The 21,101-nt window shown below is 26.7% G+C and overlaps 6 protein-coding genes across 9 annotated transcripts; 4 read left to right on the top strand and 2 right to left on the bottom strand.

The window, feature by feature from the left end:
* The first annotated feature begins 463 nt into the window (after positions 1–463).
* Positions 464–3,193, top strand: LOC128966412 (probable ATP-dependent RNA helicase DDX43). The gene is made up of 8 exons (XM_054313262.1): positions 464–773; positions 834–1,535; positions 1,593–1,767; positions 1,828–2,080; positions 2,149–2,465; positions 2,530–2,703; positions 2,759–2,833; positions 2,890–3,193. Exons 1-8 carry the CDS (start codon positions 605–607, stop codon positions 3,191–3,193), a joined length of 2,169 nt encoding a protein of 722 aa, XP_054169237.1. The 5' UTR covers positions 464–604.
* A 353-nt stretch (positions 3,194–3,546) lies between these two features.
* On the bottom strand, positions 3,547–4,509 carry LOC128953027 (N-acetyltransferase ESCO2-like; the record flags this gene model as incomplete). The annotated part of the gene is made up of 1 exon (XM_054298518.1): positions 3,547–4,509. A coding segment is annotated over exon 1 (918 nt), but the record flags the coding sequence as incomplete, so codon positions are not given.
* A 25-nt stretch (positions 4,510–4,534) lies between these two features.
* On the top strand, positions 4,535–6,449 carry LOC128953028 (coiled-coil domain-containing protein 25-like). Of its 2 annotated transcripts, XM_054298520.1 has the most exons (6): positions 4,535–4,663; positions 4,729–4,776; positions 4,835–5,082; positions 5,144–5,230; positions 6,150–6,338; positions 6,399–6,449. In XM_054298520.1, exons 1-6 carry the CDS (start codon positions 4,639–4,641, stop codon positions 6,426–6,428), a joined length of 627 nt encoding a protein of 208 aa, XP_054154495.1. In that variant the 5' UTR covers positions 4,535–4,638; the 3' UTR covers positions 6,429–6,449. The 2 variants fall into 2 exon arrangements, with proteins under 2 accessions (XP_054154495.1, XP_054154494.1); XM_054298519.1 differs by having other exon boundaries at positions 6,150–6,412.
* A 49-nt stretch (positions 6,450–6,498) lies between these two features.
* On the bottom strand, positions 6,499–9,749 carry LOC128966411 (intraflagellar transport protein 52 homolog). The gene is made up of 5 exons (XM_054313261.1): positions 9,738–9,749; positions 8,844–8,980; positions 8,406–8,493; positions 8,201–8,330; positions 6,499–7,445 (listed from the first exon to the last, which is right to left on the bottom strand). The coding sequence occupies exons 1-5, from the start codon at positions 9,747–9,749 to the stop codon at positions 6,499–6,501; spliced, it is 1,314 nt and encodes a 437-aa protein (XP_054169236.1).
* Positions 9,750–12,595: 2,846 nt separating this feature from the next.
* On the top strand, positions 12,596–17,147 carry LOC128952731 (serine/threonine-protein kinase Sgk2-like). Of its 3 annotated transcripts, none has more exons than XM_054298167.1 (9): positions 12,596–12,840; positions 14,792–14,980; positions 15,043–15,197; positions 15,268–15,688; positions 15,779–15,860; positions 15,922–16,172; positions 16,241–16,348; positions 16,422–16,559; positions 16,637–17,146. In XM_054298167.1, the coding sequence occupies exons 1-9, from the start codon at positions 12,811–12,813 to the stop codon at positions 16,796–16,798; spliced, it is 1,536 nt and encodes a 511-aa protein (XP_054154142.1). In that variant the 5' UTR covers positions 12,596–12,810; the 3' UTR covers positions 16,799–17,146. The 3 variants fall into 3 exon arrangements, with proteins under 3 accessions (XP_054154142.1, XP_054154141.1, XP_054154143.1); XM_054298166.1 differs by lacking the exon at positions 12,596–12,840 and adding an exon at positions 14,598–14,707 and having other exon boundaries at positions 16,637–17,147; XM_054298168.1 differs by lacking the exon at positions 12,596–12,840 and adding an exon at positions 14,664–14,728 and having other exon boundaries at positions 16,637–17,145.
* Positions 17,148–19,245: 2,098 nt separating this feature from the next.
* LOC128952020 (uncharacterized) lies at positions 19,246–20,953 on the top strand. Its single transcript, XM_054297343.1, has one exon. The coding sequence runs from the start codon at positions 19,431–19,433 to the stop codon at positions 20,835–20,837; it is 1,407 nt and encodes a 468-aa protein (XP_054153318.1). The 5' UTR covers positions 19,246–19,430; the 3' UTR covers positions 20,838–20,953.
* Positions 20,954–21,101: the final 148 nt, after the last annotated feature.

Raw genomic sequence — 21,101 nt, 5'->3', positions numbered from 1 at the left:
TTACTTAGTCTAAATTTATCTACAACATTGCCCTTGGTCACTTATTAATTCAACGTATTGTTCACCAGATAATTATAATTAATAGCATCGCCGCCGACGCTGTTTAAGATTATCTGACACTTTCACAAAGTTTTCATAACATTTCAAAACTAATATTTAAAATTATTTGTCGCTATTGTCTCAATACTATCATTGAATAAAAATATATTTAATTTAATTAAAACGGGCCGTAATTACGGGCTTAAAAGTCTTGTTGAGACAATTGTTTTGACAAATCAATGCTAATTAATATCAAATGTTTTGTTAATCAATCAAACAATAGATTAAAACATTTTCTATTATTTTGTCATTTATTCAAATTATTTGCTTTTGTTTTATAAAATCTTTACATAAATAATGTCTAAAACAAATCAAACCCTAAACACAATAAACTATTTATTTAAATGTTTAACAAAATGACGTAATTGTTAGTCAATGTGTGAATACATGCTTTAAGTGTATGACGAAAGTTGAATCAATTGATGTAATGTTTGAATAAAAGTCTATTCAATTGATTGACAATTAAAGTGATTATAATTACTTTGATTTACCATTGATTGAGATAATGGCAACAAATGATGGCTGGAATGATGATGAGTGGGAACCGACACCAACTGTCACCACAAACACTGCGGCCAATAATGTGGACAACAATTGGGACACCGGTTGGCCAGAGAGTACTCCCTCTAAGACTAATACAAGTGATTCTCATTTGAGTTCAAATGTAAACAAAGGTAACGAAAGAAAACGTAAATTAAATGATACTTTTGATGACAATGACAACAACTGGTCAGGAGGTGGATACGGAAGAGGACGAGGAAAAAGAGTAGCCGTCAGTCAAGAGTGGCAATCGAGTACGCGATCTGAAGATTTGACTGACCAGTGGTCGGACAACAATTCAAGACAAGAAAACTCATATTCAAGTCGTAGATCTTATAATTCAAATACTAGTAATTCATCGAAACGTAAGATTCAGATTTCGTCTTCTTTTGTGGGAAAAGTTATCGGAAGAGGAGGTCAAACAATTCGTGAATTACAGAGCAAGAGTGGCGCCCGGATTAACATTAATAAAGAAACGAGTAATTCATATGAAACTGATATTGAATTAATGGGAACTAATGAACAATTAGATTGCGCTCAAAGACTCATTAATGAGTTGACCGGCAATTCAAGTGATTCGCGAAATAATAATAATAATAGCGATTTCTATAGTCATTTTGAAGCTAAAACTGAAACCAAAGAATCTGAAGACTTTATTGATTGGGGCGCAGCCATTGCAGAGAGTGAAGAAGCGACTAAAAAGAAATGGGCATCACTTCCACCCATAAACAAACAGTTTTATTTCGAAGATCCAGAAATCAGAGCAATGAGTGCTGAAAATATCGATAAATTTCGTTTAGAGAATAACAATATAATGGTCAGTCATTTCAATGAAGACGATCAAAGAGTTATCCCAAATCCAGTTCAACACTTCAAACAAGCCTTTGAACACTTTCGTCAGTTTTTCACCCATTATTTGTTTTCTTATATTTTAACAAATATTTGTATTATAGCTGAAATATTAGATGAAATCAATAAACAAGGATTTGAGAAGCCATCACCAATACAATGCCAATCTTGGCCTATACTACTCAGTGGTTATGATTTGATTGGTATCGCACAGACCGGTACAGGAAAAACATTAGCTTATCTTTTGCCCGCTTTAATTCACATCGATAGCCAACAGATGTATACTATTAATATTTTAAGGTATTTTTGAAAACATTGATTTAATTATTAAATATAAAGGTCAAGACAAGAGCGTCCCGGACCAACAGCTCTAATAATGGCTCCGACACGTGAATTGGCGCAACAAATTGAAAAGGAATGTAATAAGTATTGCTATCGAAATATTAAATGCATTTGTATTTACGGCGGAGGCGATAGAAATTTACAAATCAATAAAGTGGGAAAAGGGGTGGAAATTGTGATCGCAACCCCCGGACGACTCAATGATCTCTGTATGAATAAACACATTGATTTGGCTGCTGTTTCTTATCTGGTCTGTCATTAGTAGTTGTTATCTCTTATAATGTATCGGTAATTGATTTTTGACAAAATACTAAACAGGTTTTGGACGAAGCCGACCGTATGCTTGATATGGGATTTGAACCACAAATTAAAAAGATAATGCTTGATGTAAGACCAGATCGCCATACAGTTATGATGTCAGCCACTTGGCCTCCAGCTGTTAGACGGTTAGCAGTGACTTACATGAAGGATCCGATGCAGATATACGTCGGTACTTTGGATTTAGCAGCTGTTCATAGCGTTACTCAAAAGATTATTATTACATCTGCCGACGAAAAGCGGTCTCTTATGTATGACTTTATTAGAAATATGAAATCACATGAAAAAGTGATCATTTTTGTCGGAAAAAAGGCTGTGTATGTCTTAGTTGATGACAATTGTATTACTGTAATCCTTTAATATTTATTTTTATTATATAAGTGCTGATGATTTAGCCTCAGATTGTATTTTGAAAGGTATTGATTGCCAATCAATACACGGCGATAGAGATCAACACGACAGGGAACAAGCTTTAGAAGATATAACATTAGGAAAGGTTCAGATTCTCTTTGCAACTGATGTTGCTTCCAGAGGACTTGATATCGACGACATAACGTAAATATATTTTTATTATTATTATTATTTCGTTTTATAACCATTTTTTCTTTAGTCATATTTTAAATTTTGATTTCCCGCGAAATATTGAAGATTATGTGCATAGAGTTGGAAGAACTGGTAGATCCGGGTCTGTATTTTGTTGATCTCTTTTCAAATATAAACTAAATTTTGTGATCATATCAGGCGAACAGGTGAATCAATTACGTATGTGACTCGTGAGGATTGGAAACATACACCGGAATTGATTCCAATATTAGAAGAAGCACATCAAGAAGTACCTCCTGAGTTGTCAGGTATGGCTTCACGTTATGGTGTGTGGAAAGCCAAACATGACGCTGAATTGGCGGCATGTGGTGGCAAACGAGGTCCCAGAGGAGGGGCTTCAGGTAACGATTGCTTTAAATGCGGACAATCTGGACACTTCTCTCGGGACTGTCCTCAAGGCGGTGGTTCGGGAGGTCGAAGAGGAGGTGGTAATCGTTGGTAATCATAAATATATAAGTTTGCATCATTGAATCAGTTATTGTTTAAAAATGATATTTGCTTTTAATATGTTCTTCAATTTTTTTTTTATAATTAATCATTTGATTTAAAAATCTCTTAATAAAACAATATAATTGTTTTGTTTAATAAAAATATTTGAGATTATGTTACAACAAATTATAAAATACTGTACAAATCACAGTTTTTTTGTATTTAAGTATTTTTAAAAATATACTGTAAGATAACAATTGACATTAAGTAATATACTGTATGTATAAATAAAAATGTGATTAAAAAACAATATAAATTGACTTTTGATATATTGAATACTGTAATACATTAATAAATACTTTGATAGCAATAAACCAAAAAATTATTTCTTTTAGTATAATGTTTAGCAAAATCTTTGCCATTAATAGTTGGATCAGAGAAAGCAATGTTTGATTTGGGAATTATCTTTCCGTATGAAAAACATGTTCGCAATGTATCCAATAGTCGGGTCGCTATTTTTTGGCGTCGGAAATTAGGATGTGTCCAGATTCGGGCGATTCCACACTCGGCCGGCACCTCATCGGTCGATGCAATAAATGGTTCTTCACTAATGAGTTTATTGGCCGATTTAATACGTTCAGAGGCCACAAAACCAGCGATACGTTTGGTTTTAGTGGCAAATAAAAGATAAACGGAAGTTGGCTTAAGACTAGACTCTAAGTCCACATTTATTCCTAACTCAATGTCAGCCACTTTGAAGAGTTCGTTCACTTTTTTAAACATATATTTATGTTTAGAGTCGGCGACAATACGGATGATCCTCCCGTCGTCATAGACCGACACCACTTCCTCATGTTTCCAACCAATGAATCTCAAACTATTGACAAACATATCGTGATATTCCTCATGAGTCCGTTCATCGACCACTTCTCCCGTTGTATATAACATATTACATGTCTTACAGCGTTTTGAATCAAAGTCCTTCTGTCCGAAGTCAAGGGCCAACTGTTCCGATGCATCAAAGAGTGTAAGTTTTCTTTTGGCTAAACTCTTGCGGTCTTTGGGCACACTTTTCGGTCTCTTTTCGGACGCACTTCTCAACTCATTTCTTGATGTTTTCTTCTTTTTAACACTTGATTGACATTTGCCTTCAATGACCGGAAAGTAATTGCGGATATCATTAGTGATAATCTTAACGGGACTTTCAAAGAGACCGGACATCACTTGTGACCAAAGTATGCGTTTGTGTCGACAATCACTTGTTGTCCAAAAGGCGCCAAACATTCAAACAAATCATAAATTACGACAAACTGTGTATTCATTGAGTGATGCAATCGATAACACATTCAATGAGTGATACATTTGTTTACATTTTTGTATACATAGACTGACAACGAGTTGACTGCAAATCAATCATTGATTCATCAGTTATTGTCTCAAGAAGTTTGTGAACAAACAATGGTTTACTACTTCACCACAAATGGTTTGATTTCAATACAAAGTTAACAATAAAATTATGATAATTATTGACTATTTTTTTCTCATCAGTGGTCTCACCGCCGATGACTATATTCATGGGTTTTGATAAACACGAGAGTAAATCTTTTATCATATTATTAGACATTATATGATATCATTTGTCACATTAAATTAGATGAAGACCTGATCCGTTGGGGTTGGCCTGAAGATCTATGGTTTCATGTGGACAAAGAGTCGTCGGCACACGTTTATCTTAGACTAAGACCGGGACAAACATTGGACGACATCCCGAGTGCGGTGATTGACGATTGCGCTCAACTCGTCAAACATAATAGTATTAAAGGATCCAAAATGAATGAAGTGGATGTTGTGTACACTTTATGGTCAAATCTTAATAAAACTCCTAATATGGATGTCGGACAAGTAGATGATGGCACCAATAATCAACAATTGAACCATTTTTTATAGATTTTCTATTTTAAAGGTTGGTTTTCACGACAACAAAGTCGTCAGAAAAGTTAGAGTCGAGAAAAAAATTAATGAAATTATTAAAAGACTGGAGAAAACTAAGGTTAGTATCTATTTATTACATTTTTTTAATAACCGTGACTTTTGTGTAAATATTTTATTTTCACTATTTTTATATAAATTATATATAATAATAATTTAACTTATTTTTGTCATCAATTGATTGATATATTTTTATAGAAGACTATCCTCTCTAAACATATGCCATTTTCTTGACACTTAAGCCTATATAACAGTACATACATTAGGCATATGTCCTTAATATTGACAAATTATTTAAAATTGCAGATATGTTTAATAAAAATAAATTTTATATACCGCTAATATTTCTATAATATCAAATGCAAATACTGTTATATATAATTGTTAAACAAATAATTAGGATTATTATGGAGATACTGATTGATAACATTTAATGTTAAATAAAATGATGACAATCACTATTGTTATCATCTATATCTACTTAGCTTTCATATGTTGGGCACAAGTTATGCAATAAATTTAACAAATATTGTACAGTATATATATAGCAAAAATTATTTTGATGACTTACTAGTACTACTATTGTTTCATATAAGATAATAATAATAAATATTAAATAAATTTTTAAGGTTTTTTTATAGTCTCTATAAAACTAGATAAGATTTTTTTGACTTAAATTTATATTCATGTATTGTATACTACAGTAGTATCGCTAATATATTATGTCAGTGTACAGTACCGTATATGTATAGATAAATTGTTTAATCATATATTACCAAGTTAATTTTTGTTATATGGAAATGCTGTTAACATAGCATATGAACAATAATAAACAAATAGTGAGAAAATTATTATTCAAGAGATCCAAAAATTTCGTAATACAATTACGACAATAAATTAGATCTAAGTTTAAAATTATATTAAATTATTGTATTATTTATTAGTTTAATTAAATCAATTGCTGTAATATTTGATTAAAGGTTGAGAAACAAAACGTTGACTTTAGAGCCGAAAGAGAAGAAAGAGATTCTAAAGAAAGAGATAATTTAAAAGCAATTCAAAGACAACAAAAACAGAAAGAAAAAGAAGAATTGAAAAGAAAAGAAGAAATGTCAAGACTTAAGAGTTATGATTCGGTTATGAAGAATGAAAATATGCAAACAAATCAAGTATTGTATTGTATTTTCATATTTTTATTGCAATAACTAATTATGTATTTGTTTGCAAAGGATGGCTATGATTCCGATGATTTCATGTGAATTTATTTTTTWAAATTTTAATAAACATGTTTTCTATTAAGTTTTAGTAATACATATTGAAAATTATAAATTAATGCAAAATAATTTCCTGATTTGAATTAACTTTTTTGAATTCAACAATTTTGCTAAATATATAGTGAAGAATAGCTTTAGCGGACTTCTGACCGGTCATTGTCTCATTGATACCAACAATGAGTCCGCACTCTCTCACGAAATATTCCAAATCATTTTCACCGCATTTGTTGGCGATTTGTGTCAATCGTGTTGGTATTGAACTGAAGGCATCGTCCAAATCAAGTAACTCAAGAGCCGGTTTTGGTAACTCCCTAAAAGTGGGCGGAAAGACAGCCGGTTGTAATGCTGGAAGGGGTGTCTCGAACTGCGGTTTTATAAGTTTAAGCGTTTCTCTATCCATCTGCAACTCTTCATAGGCTTTGATAACTTGCGTCAGCTCTGTGTTTGTAATTTGATTAATGCTTTTAGAAAATAATTTGTTATAATCTGACGGCAATTCTTCACTTTCTTCGAGACTAGAAAAGGGCTGATCCGACAACAATTCAATGTCGGGAATCGTATAATAATCAGATATTTCCGGGTTTTGTGCATCAATTGTATTCAAAACAAACGTATCGTCTGTCAAATAATTGATAATAACATCCTTTAATAAAGAATTATCTTCTTTTTCGATATAAGTGTCGCTAAATATATGACTGGACGCCAACACAACTATTTTGCCATTTGTCGACTGATTATAAAAAGCACAAACTGGTCGATGCAGTGGCAATGCTAGCGATCCGGTTGACAGTACAGCTGTGGCGGGTTTGGCCACATTGAGTGTCGCCCCAAATGGATAAACATAATTAATATTTTGAATTTGAATCGTGTCTTCATTGTCCTGATTGACCAATCTTTGCAATTTGTTGGCACACTGTAGTAACCCTCTGTTTAACACACCGTTGCCTATAAGTGCCTCTTTCGGGTGATAATACTTGTAAAATGCAGTTCTCACCACACAATCTGTTTTGTTTAAAATAAATTTTATCAAAACTAACACTCGGTTTATCACATATTTTTAACAATCATTTATTATTCACTTTATTATCATTATTGATGTCATTTATGACAACATTTTTACTGCGATATAATTTATAGCGAGTATTTGAACTATAATTTAATTGCAAAAATTGTTTGTTTTTACAGTGTTTTAATTAATTTTTATATAGTTAATATATAAAAAATAATGTAAGTAAAATATTTATTATTATAATCATTAAAACATTGTTTGAATTAAAATATTAATATTTAAAGTGTTAAGATAACTTAAATTCACAATTATAGTTTGTCTAATATTTAAGTTTTTAGAAATAAATATATATTATGTAATTATACCAATAAAATCATAATTAACCATTTTAAAACTAACATTTATATTATAATTTTACTATAACTTCATTATTTAGATAAATTAACGAACGATTAAATAAAGATATGGAAGATTTATATAATATCTATAAAATATTTTAAAAATATATATTTATTAAAAAATTCAATACTGTAATAAACTTATTAAGTGATATGACTAAATGAAATGTTGAAAAAACTGTAATTAATTTTGTGATAAATAGATTTCTATGATTATTGAATTATCAAGTTTACATTTAGTTTTACAATTAATACACTATAATTTTTTAACTTTTATGTAAATTTTAAATAATATATTAGAAAATTATTAATATTAACTAAAATATAACGAATACAATAAAAAATCAAACCATTATTTATAGCGATTCCGTATTCTTCGAGTAAAAAGTTAACATTAGTCGAAGCTTTTCGTTCGCCTCCTTCTCCTAACATAAGCCATAGTTTTCCTCCATTTTGTATATATTTACGAATATTCTTAAACTATTGTTTATATTGAATATCATATATAAATCATAATAAATAAGTTAATTGTAATAATATTAAATAATTACTAACTTCAATGTCATTATATTTAGATTTAGGACTTAAGATGACAAATATAGTCGATTGCGATAATATTTCGTTAGTTATCTCTTCTTTATTGCTATAAAAGTCATTAATATATATATAAATATTAGGTTATAAAGTCTTTTTGTTTGTTTGATATGATATAATGTAACAACTATTGTAAATTACAATTACAATTTGTAATATACTATATAATCAATATATTACATTATATAAGACAACTTATAATAGACAACACAATATAATAAAAACATAAATGTACTTATAATATAATGCACTTACAAATAATTCAATTTATAGCTATAATATTTATTATTTAATACAAAAGCATTTATTATCTCAATAAACAATTATGAGTACAATTTATAAGTTACTCAATATATTTATTATGACTTATATTATGTGAATATGGATTCAATTGAATACCTCATTACTTTCCAACCACTTGTCTTAAGTCTTCTCTGCAAAGTTCTGAAGCCATCGTTAAGACCAAAGTTAGGGCTTTTAGAGACATCAAAGACTATAGTATTCTTGACATTCGTGTCACTAGTTTTGGTTGAATTCTGTAAACAAAAATTTATAATATCATAGCATATATTATATCATAGTATCAGTATATATAAAATTATACATTTTTATGAAAACATATACTTTTAATTTATCAAATTAATATTATACAATATAATTAGTTCATTTGTAAATTGATAATTAAAATAAACTGATAATGTTTGGCAACCCCTACACTTCAATTGATTACTTATCATAATTGTGTTATTAGTTTTTATGCCGACATTTATAGCATTTATGATAAATATTTAAGCATAAATTAAATTAATTACAAATTTTATACTAAAATAAATAATTTAAATTATAAGCAATAGTTAACAAAAATGTCAACGATTTGATTGCTTCTCAATTAAGTTCACTATTGGAAAATATTATTATAAGAAATGCTTAACAAATAATTTCATTAATTAAATAATTTAGTTATTATTACCTCTACTATCATATCAATAAATTACTGTAAATTGTATGTTTGATAAATATATTCAACTAAATTAAACTCTATATTGAAGCCAAAATTGTCAAGTTTTAAGTGTTTGTTATGAATATTATGTTTATTGATATCACAGTTGCTATGCTATTGCTTTGGTGATGAAGTTGACTAACAATTCTGTGCTTTGACTTACTATTAATATAAACTGTAATACAATATAATCACAGAATTTACATTATTTAGCAAAAAAGTCATTTTAAATATTATATAAACATTATGTAAGTCGAGATTTTCAAACTGTATCATCAAATCAGTTAACTTACAGTCACTTTCATTATTAATTTGTCAATAAAATTAATTAAATAGTTTAACTTAACTTAAATCTTACTTGTCTTACATTTCATTTGAATTACTTTTTTATTTATATGCTTTACTTTAAATGTGATAATACTATTGATTAGTAATTAATAAATTGAAATTGATATAAATAAATTGCTACATATTTGTTTATTTTAATATTCATGTTTTGTTTTAATTAAAACAATTCAATATAAATGAAATTGTCGTTTAGCATTACAAAATAAAAATAAATATAAAAGTTATCAAATATATAATAAAATAAAATAATATAAATAATAGTAAATGCAATAAACTTAGTTCATTTTAGTACTATTTTTTAGATTTTATTATACATTGCAATACAAAGTGTAATCATCTCTAATTACAATCATTTTATTTATTGTTTATTTATAATATATTATATCATATTACTAATCAATATATGTTTAACCAAATTGTTTGTTTGATTTTTATTTGATTGGATAAAAATAATTACTTTTAAACTTTACTAATGAAATGTGTTAAAATATAATTGTTATTACATATTTTTATTTAAAATTAATTAGAATTGATTGACCATGATCAATGATTGGTCAAACATACAATTAATTAAAAATGACCAATTATCTTATTTAGTTTAAAATTATCTACAACATTGCCCTTGGTCACTTTTAAATCCAACGTATTGTTGAACAGATAATGAAATTAATAGCATTGCCGCTATTTAAGACTCTCATAATGCATAAAAAATAAATGTTTTAAATACAGTAGTAATACATTTATAAATAATTAATAATATTTTAATTTAATTTAATTATACCACATAATTGCATTTTCAGCTAATACTGTAAAACTTTTGGCAATTACTTAAAACAGACAAATTATCGACATTTTGATTGTTGTTATCTTTATTTGAAAATATTTTTACTTTTAAAATGTAATTCACAACTCTATTATACTGTATATAATGTAATATAATGTAAGAGTGTTTGATTTTTTATAAATAAATAATTATTGGTTATATTATTGTTTTTATTAACAATTGAATTTCATATATATTTAAACACAATTATATTAATATAAATTTACACTTAATGTGTACTATTCCCACAGTATAACAAATTTTGAGTATTAAATGACACCTATTATACTGTATTATGAATATAAACTAAAATTTATCTACAGTTTGAATATTTTTATAAACATTTTATTGACTAATATTATAATTTTAGTTTATATACATTATAAGCAAAAAAAATATACTGTATATTATAAATATTTATATAATAATTGATTGTATTTAATTAGATTATGTATAAGTGGCACAAATTTTTGTGATAAGATTTAACTATGAATTAAAGCCAATTTAAGAATACTTTTTATAAATATATTGATATTTAGAACAAAAATACATTTTTTAAAAACAAATTTTGAATTAAAACTTATATTTAAAAAATACTAATTTACTTATAATAAAATAAACGGTTTTAAAAACGGATTAATACATAACCAAAAATTAAGCACTTAATTTGTATGATTTGAGTTTTAATAACTTTTTAATTTAATAATATACACCTAATCTAGACTAGTCTCTATTTTTTTAACATTATATCGATATTATTGTTTTGATAAATATTATGTGATTTATGATTAAGAGTTAATTAACTGTCAGTATTTTTTATCACTGATAAATTTGAATATAAATTTGAAATTTATATAACTATTCTAACGCTATTACTCTAACGTTACTATTATGCAAATATGAATAAATAACATCTATTATCTCTAACTATAACTTTTAAAAAAATAGTTAATGTCTAAAGCAAACTAAATATGTGTATTATATATTAAATAGTTGTCATTGTATTGCTATTAACTATAAATTGGTTAACGAGATGTCAATTCATTCATTCAATGTCATCGACGATCAGTTTTCTTATAGAAATATGGGTCACAACTAACTGAAGTCATTATTAAAGACTTATATTATTAATAACATTGCATTTATTATTTAATTGTTAGACTACATTACTTTCACTTATTTTCATACAAACAGTGTTAAACAATAATCAGCGGTATATCATATAATGATGTTTTTAATATTAATATTAAAATTGATATTATTATTTATAGCAAGGTTTGCATAATTATCCAGAATAATGTTTTCGTTGTTCATATTTACTGTAAGTTTAAAAATAAGTGAACTAATAATTACCACTTATTAATAATTCAACACATTTGTAAAACATTAAACATAATTATATATTGATTAGCTTTCAATTATTAATATACATTAATTTTTTTAAAAACCTATTAAAATCAATTATGTTGAGATATAAAGATATTTGAATAAATAATTACAAATATTTGCAAATCACATAAATTGAGACAAGTGTTTAATGATTAATGATTTTAAAACGTGCATGCTAAGTTATTCTAAGTTATTCTAAGTTATTCTAAGTTATTCTAAGTTATTCTAAGTTATTCTAAGTTATTCTAAGTTATTCTAAGTTATGCTAAGTTATGCTAATTTATGTCAATTTATGTCAATTTGTGCCAATTCATTATATTGATGAACATATTAAAATTAATACATATTTTCTATTAGACTAGTCGTAAACTCACTATTTAATAGCCTTACTTATAGACTATAAATTATAGTTACTATCAATACTGTATATTAAGTTAATAAAATGTTTGTTTAAAGGGGTTTCCAGATAACCCTGAAAGTCGATGATATAGTGATGAACTACACATACTGTACATTAATTTAGCATTTGATTGGTGGGACGTCAAGAGCACCCATACATTCAACAAATGTTTTTCACCATCTCTTCAATCACTTTGAAACATATGAATAGTTGACTGTAGTGTTCATGAAATATATTTTTATATCAACTGTTTATACTTTATAGCAATTAAGCGGTTTGTGTTCAACACATCTGATCCAAACCACTCCCCTATTGGACATTAAAAAAGTGATCAATTAGTTGATTATAAATATTGTCACAATTTTTCGTCATTTAAAAAACCACTCAATTTATATGATTTGAATTAATGACAATCGCTTTACTATTAACAAGAAATGTAAGCAATAATACTGTTATTATTTACTTTTTTTTACTTTATTTTATGTAATAGTATTTTATATAATATTCAATTAGTTATCTAATTAAATGTGATTATCACTCGTTTTACACGATTTTCTATAGACTTTCAAAATAGTATATATTCTTAAAGTCATTGAGTACTCGATTTAATGTCATTAACAATACGTCAATTAAATTATTATAATATTTCAGTGCATTTGATGAGTACATTGATACTATTAATAAATTTAATTGACACTAAATTAGTGTCAAGTAATTTTTAAATATACATAAAATATTTATTTCTAGAAAACAATTTAGTAGTTTAGTGATTACAGTATAAAGTGTTTTCAACTAAAGTAAGTTTTCTTACAATTAGTTAATATGTTAATGTGTTCAATACTTGTAATAATTTTGAATTATTTCCACTAAATTTTGAAGTTTTATAAAAAAAAACTAGATTATCATGAAAATTGTTATATTAGATTATTTACTCAATTTTTATAACATATATTTTTATTGTTATTAAAATACAGTACATTTAACCATAAATAGAATGTATTGATTTATTTGCTTAATTTAATAACATTATAAAATAGATAAATTTGTTTATTTTTAAAGCATTACAATATACAGTATAGTACATTAAAAATGGATTTCAAAAGTTAACAATGTATTAGATAATACTGTATTAATATTTTGTAAATAAATTGCAATAAATGTCATCGACTCGGACTCACACATACATACCGCCCGATTCCGGTGCTGACCATACTTTATGTTAACATTTATTTATAAACACTTTCTGTTTATTTGCTTTTAATATAAACATTTCCATTGAATTATTACATAACTATTTGAAATTCTCAGACATTATATTAAAATAAATATAAATGTATTTACAGTATAAAAATAAAACATAGTGTAAAAAGTACATAGTTCAAATTTGATCCTGTTTTTTGTAATCATAATCACTATTATTATGTTTATCATTAAATTAGATAATTATATCTTTATTTGAATACAAATTATTATAAAACTTTACTAAACAAGTGTTTTATTTTATAAACTGTTTAATATTTAAAAGTTAAATTAGTAATTTAAAATATGGTTACGATTTTCTATTTTTTTACTATGCTAATTTTTAAAAAATAATTTAGATCAATAATATTTATGTACAACTGTCTATTTTTAGTTTATTAATAAAAACGTTTAAAAATTTGAGATTTAATAAGTAATTACAAAATTTTAGTATCGTAATCAAATTAGATTAATATTATATCATGATAATTTTTTGTTACAATTTATCAAATTTATTGCAAATAATAAAATAAAAACTATTATCAAATATTTTAATCTGCAAATTATATGTATTATGCATTTAATTTTTGAATAAAAATGATTTTCTTTATAATTAATACATTATTGAATTGTAAATATAATTGGATTTCATTTATGATTTATCTATTTTCATTAAATATTATGAGTATAACTAAACAATTTATATAATTATTATTTATTAATTAGTTTATATTGTATTAAAATTATAAATTTATAATTAAAATTATGAAGTAATAGTATCATATGTTATTAAAGAGCAATAATTAAATTCAATATTTTCGAGTAATAAATAGTCTATATTTATTAAAATGTGAGTATATATACATATAATACTAAATAATAATAATAATAATAATAATAATAATAATCAAGGATATTTAGCTAAAAATTCAAAGACAACTACTCATACCTAATAAATGATTAAATGTGTGATAAGACCCATACTGTCAGAGTCTCTACAACTCTCCCCTAATTATAAGCCTGTCTTCACATTTAGTGTCGAGTTTAGTGTTGAGACAAGTTGTGTATGAAATATAGTAATAGTGGTAATAATTGAATTGAATATTAAATTTATTTTATCATTTTTTATATGCCTCTTGTGATGTCAGAGAATAGTTAGTTATAAAAGACATAAACGTTTGTCGCCGACAACAATGACAGTGACCGCTAATGTGACAAATTCAGAGATTTGGGAAAAGAATAAGAAGTATGCCGTATATCAAGTGGTCGTCAATTGCGACGGCAAGACATGGCTTCTCTATCGACGATATAATGAATTCACAAAATTATATGATTTAGTCAGTTATATATTTATTTGAATTTTATGTTTTAATTAATTAATTATAAATTACAAATTAAGGTCAAAAAACAATACCCTTGGCTTTCGAAAGATCTCAAACTTCCCGGAAAGAAGTTATTTGGAAACAACTTTAGCGTTGATTTTATTAACAGTCGGCGAAAAGGTTTGGATACTTTGGTGCAGACAATGCTTTCAGAGCCACGAGTTTTAGATCAGTAAGTTTTGACATTTATTGACAATCAATGTTTGAATATTACAGTATTTGACAAAATATTTAATAAATAGCGCCGAAGTTCGCACATTCTTCCAATTGGATAGACTTAGTATGAAAAGTAGTAGCGGTGATGAAGATCAAGACAATGATGAAGAGCTGACCATCACATCAAACAATTGCGATAAACTAATAGATTTGGGACCGTCTGAGAAACATCACGCAAAGGCCAGTGATTTTGAGTTTCTTAAAGTCATAGGAAAAGGAAGTTTCGGAAAAGTATATACAGCCAGACATAAGGCTGAAGATCAGATCTATGCCGTCAAAGTACTGAATAAGAAAATGATTATTAAACGTAATGAAAGAAATCATATAATGAGTGAACGAAATGTTTTACTCAAGAATTTGAATCATCCATTTCTTGTCGGTCTTTACTATTCATTTCAATCACGAGAAAAGTTATATTTTGTGTTGGATTACGTCAATGGAGGAGAAGTATGATATGATTGTTATATAAATTTATTACTTAATTATTATCTATTTTTTTATTGACTTCTCATATGTTTTATTGCATTATAATTGCAGCTCTTTTTTCACTTACAAAAAGAGCGATATTTTGGTGAACCTCGCGCTCGCTTTTATGCCGCAGAAATCACAAGTGCCTTAGGTTTACATTTATTAACATTTTTTGACGTTATTTTAATAGATTTTATGATTTTATTTTTTAGGATATCTTCATTCACAAGGAATTATTTATCGAGACTTAAAACCGGAAAATATATTACTTGACTCCGACGGACACATAATTCTTACAGATTTTGGTCTCTGTAAAGAAGGTCTGAGAGAAAAGGAGACGACAAATACTTTTTGTGGAACTCCTGAATATTTAGCACCTGAAGTGTTACGTAAAGAATCATATGATCGGACAGTCGACTGGTGGTGTTTAGGGGCTGTTCTCTATGAAATGTTATATGGATTGGTTTGTTATATTTTAATCATCTGTTAATTATAATAATTATTTAATGTTTTATTTATGTTATATAATAGCCTCCATTCTATAGTCGTGATACCGCAGAAATGTATGACAATATACTTCATAAACCGGTCAGACTTCGGACCAATATATCACTGGCAGCCAGAAGTATGCTCGAAGGGGTAAAGATATTATTGTTTAACATACTTATCATTAAATGATTTTTATTAATTTCAAATGATTTATTGCATTCAGTTATTACAAAAAGACAAGAAAAAGCGTTTGGGAGGTATTGAAGACACCGATGAATTGAAAAGACATGAGTTTTTTAAACCAATTAATTGGGCGGACTTGGAGTCCAAGAATATTCCGCCGCCTTTTAATCCAAATGTTGTACGTATTGTTGTTTTATCGATGAGTTTAAATAATGCCAACAAATAGTGAAAAATTGTTTTTAATTTCCAAAACAGAAGGGATATTTGGATTTTAAGAATATTGATCCAGAGTTTACTCGCGAAGCCATTCCCGCCTCAGTTTGTAAGTCACACGGAATGAGTGTTTCCTCCAGTATTCCCGATAATGCTTTCCAAGGATTTTCTTATGCACCACCCGTTCAACTCAGTAATGGTTGATTATAACGGATAACTATATATATATAACATTAATGAGACCAATCATTTGTAAATTATTATTACTTTTATAATCAAATTAATATAAAAATAACACATTCGAGAGCTTACAGTACTTCCAAATAATTACTGTCTAATCAATCAAAACAAAGTGCAACTCCTAGTCTTTAATTAAATTTAATTGTAATACTTATTTTAAAAATCAATTTATATGATTGTGTAGTTTTAATCAATTTATTACATATCTATTGTGTGATATAAATATTTTACAATATTTGCTCAAATGCTCAAATTAATTGTTTTAATAATTATTAAGTTTTATTACGAAGTCATAATATATTTTTGTTTACAAATGTAAAATAATTATTTAGAAAGATATCATATTATAATGATTGATAATTTATTGAATTTTGTATTTATATTAAAACTTAATATTTAATAATAAATTCCAAGAATTAGTCAAGAGTATTTAAAAATAAATCTATAACTTTGTTATTCAATTAAATATTTTAATAATTTTTTAAATAAATTTGTCAAATCATAATTTTAATTAAAATTTTACTAAATTATAAAAATCATTTGAATTCTTGAGTTTGATTTCTACTAATGTTTGTTGTCATAAACCGTTAACTATTAGTCGATGCAAACAATGAACATCTAAGGTCTTAAATATCTTATTGATAAAAATTTACTAATTATTTAATATATATTTTTTGTTTTAAAAATAAACATTTAACTCTAATATAAGCCGATGCTTATTAAATTCTCCGTTTCAGTGCTCATAATCTGCAACTCTTATAGTATCTTATATTAGATATTTTTCTTTGAATTTAGTTTTTAAACCACTAATTGTATATAAAGTGTCAGTAAATTGTTAAAAAAAATTAATCATTTTAAGTGATTTCATGAAAATGTTATTCTTTAGATAAAAGAATCTGTTTTTTATTTCTGGAAAAAGCAACTTAAAGATCACATTCATTGATATCTATTACCGGTATATTGTTTGACAATTTCACATAATCTCAAGTCGTATAATGCATTTGTTGTGACAAATGGAAATGACATCATCTTTGATAATCAGACATACATTTAGATACAGTATTTACTTTTTTGTGATCAATGATGTCATAATAAGATACCAAAAGTGGTTAAAATTTGTTTGACAAACACATGTTTCGGCAGTGGACTCAACGATATTTCAATTGACACATCCATTTCCTCATCAATTTGAAGTTTTCTTAATATCCAATTGTGAATACTTTTCTTTCCTCACTATTAAATAAGAAAATATTGAAAAATTTTTATTTGTTGATCTATTTATAAAAACATTAAATTACTAAAAAATAAATTATAAGTTAATTACTTAAAAATAACTTCAAATATAGGATATTATTCTAATATATAGACTTAGAATAAACTGTGGGTTAATAAGGGGTAAAAACAATGTCCTAACAGTTGATAACTGCATTTCTTTCCACAATTTATCCTTAGTATTGGCCGTCAAAAGTTTGAGTCAAAAACCCTATGACTACTGTTGTGTTTAATTTGAATAAACTTTGTTTAACTTAACTCCGATGAAATCGATAGGAAAGGCCTTCAAATTTTCAAATTTCATATTTTGTGATTTACTGTTTTATTTGTCATTATTATATATTTTTATTAAATTTTAAACTTCATTAAAACTAAAATTTATTCACATTTACTTTATATAGTCAATAATAAAAAAAATATCTATCTTATATTTAATTAAAAATAATATAATAATAATATATCGATTATAAGTTATAATTTATAACCTACAAAAGCGTAAAATAAAATACAATTTAATTATTTTATAAATCAGTTTATTTGTGAGCAATTATTTTAACACTCATTGATTTATTTTAAGTCTAATAGTAATTATATTTATATTATAATTAGTATTATAATTTAGAAAATTACGGTACAGTATAATATCCTTGTAAGGCTTGTATATTATATACAAATTTGCTTAAATATTAATTATTACTACAATTAATTTACGATATTTTTAGATATAGTACTACTATTAATATAAAGTAATAATATCTAATATTATACATGTAGTATTTATATATACCTAATACATTATTATACATAATATGTTATTTTGTAAATTTAGTTTAAAACTTGAAAGTTTTGAAAAACTTCTAATCTCTACTCTTACTACTTATAATAATAATAATAATTTCAGTTAAATGTTATAATAATTATTGTATAATAAATGTAATAACTGTTTATGATATAAATTAAAGTTAAAAAAACTTAATATAGACATAAAATACAATATATTTAACTATAATATTTAATATGAAATAATTAAATTATCAAACATCTAAAAACATTTAATTAAATATACTGTATATATATACTGTATTTTCACAATAATATCAAAACTGTAACTTTTAACTGTAAGTTACAGTACTGTAGAGTACAGTGGAAATGGTGTGATAAGTGTCGACACTAGTGGTAGCTATCGGTGAATGTAATGATTAAAGTGATTGAAATGTTAGCTACAAATCAATGGATGTAAGCATTGATGTTATGAAACACGCGTTATATAAATATCACATGAGTTTTGAACATTAATTGACCACTAATTGTGTGACAACTGATTATGGATTCAGACGACGATTCAGTTGATGGCGACACCACTTACAAGAGGAATGTAGTGATGGGTGTCTTAATTGGTGATGAATTGGGACATTTGAAACGCATAGATATGGCGGCTAAAGATAAAGTGTTGGCCATTCACTCGGAACCGGTCGATGACATCCATCATTCAAAGAGTGTCTCATCCATTACTTGTCTTCATAATAACAATAATGATAATCATTGCAGTGATTACTTAATAGCAAACAAATGTCATTCACTTTCCATTTATAACTCTGTGTCCAATCATTTGCATCGGTTTCGGGTTGGAGTCAACAATGAATCCTTCTTAATGGGCGCTCAACCTATTGATGATAACAATATAGTTGTCTGTTATGAAAACGGATCAGTTTTTATCAGAAATATTGAGAAGGAGTTGATTCAATTATCTGAAAACAAGAAGAAAGCTATCAAACTATTAGGTCTCGACCTCATAAGTACCACCACTTCAAAGCCCGACGATTCTGTTGAAAAGCGTAAGATCTCGAAGAGTGTTCAGTGCTCTAATGGTAAAGATGTATTGACACCCAAGTCGACCAAACCATGTACTAAACCATCAAAATATGTGAACACCGAGTCATCTGTTATCACTTCTTGTACCCCAATATTCAATCCAAATTACAACACAGCAAACACTCATTTGACATCATTTAAAGTTAATGATCACATGTTAGCCATAGGAGGAAAAAATATTGATTTAAAAGTGTTTGATTTAAATACCAAACAATCTATCTTTAATGCCAAACCCCTGTCCAATGACTGGCTCGGCATAAAGCAAGAGACGTGGATATCGGGTGTTGAATGGGTTGGTGGCAACTCTAAGAGCAACGAATGTCCCTCATGGGTGGCCACTTGTTCCCGAAGTGATTCTGTTGTTCGTGTTTATGATATTAAAAGCAAACAAAAAAAACCAGTGATGAATATTAATCTGAAGAATGAAACTTTTAATAATGATTCAAATCCGCCATCATTTACAGCCATTTGTTCGACATCAGTGCCGCACACTATTGCAAAGCCAACACAAAATATAATATTGGGAACAACTATCGGTCGGATGATGGCAGTCGACCTCAGGTTTAATACTCATTCGTACCGACATTTAGGTGTATTTAAAGGCTTTGGCGGTGGAGCTATTCGTGACGTAAAATATGTCGGACAAACTCACAATACATTTAAAGTATTGAGCTGTAGTTTAGATCGATTCGTAAGAATACATAATTTCAAGACTTGCCCATCGAGTACAAGAAGTCTTGAATCAAAAATCTATATCAAAACGAGACCCACTTGTCTTCAGCCAATTTGCAACACTTTTAAAACTAATTCATTAGTTATGGATATTGATGATGATATCGATGACTCAGATATAGATTAGTACTAATAATTAGCCTTAGATTACATTAGTTTTGTTTTTAAATTTTAAAATTATTATATTTATCTAACTATATATCATTTTGAATGGCAATAAAGTTTTGGACATTAATTTAGAAAATAAAATAAAAATACCATGATAATTATTAAATAATATGTAACTAGTAGTTCAAACTATGATATAGACAATATTTCTATGGGTATATATAATTACAATTATTAAATGAATACAATTGTTTAAATACTGTAATAATTAGTAAATTAACAA

Source organism: Oppia nitens, unplaced genomic scaffold (genome assembly GCF_028296485.1).
Source record: "Oppia nitens isolate AA-2021 unplaced genomic scaffold, nextdenovo-longstitch-racon4-pilon3 scaffold1_pilon_pilon_pilon, whole genome shotgun sequence".
NCBI lineage: Eukaryota > Metazoa > Arthropoda > Arachnida > Sarcoptiformes > Oppiidae > Oppia > Oppia nitens.
This window is presented reverse-complemented; position numbering and strand designations above follow the sequence as displayed.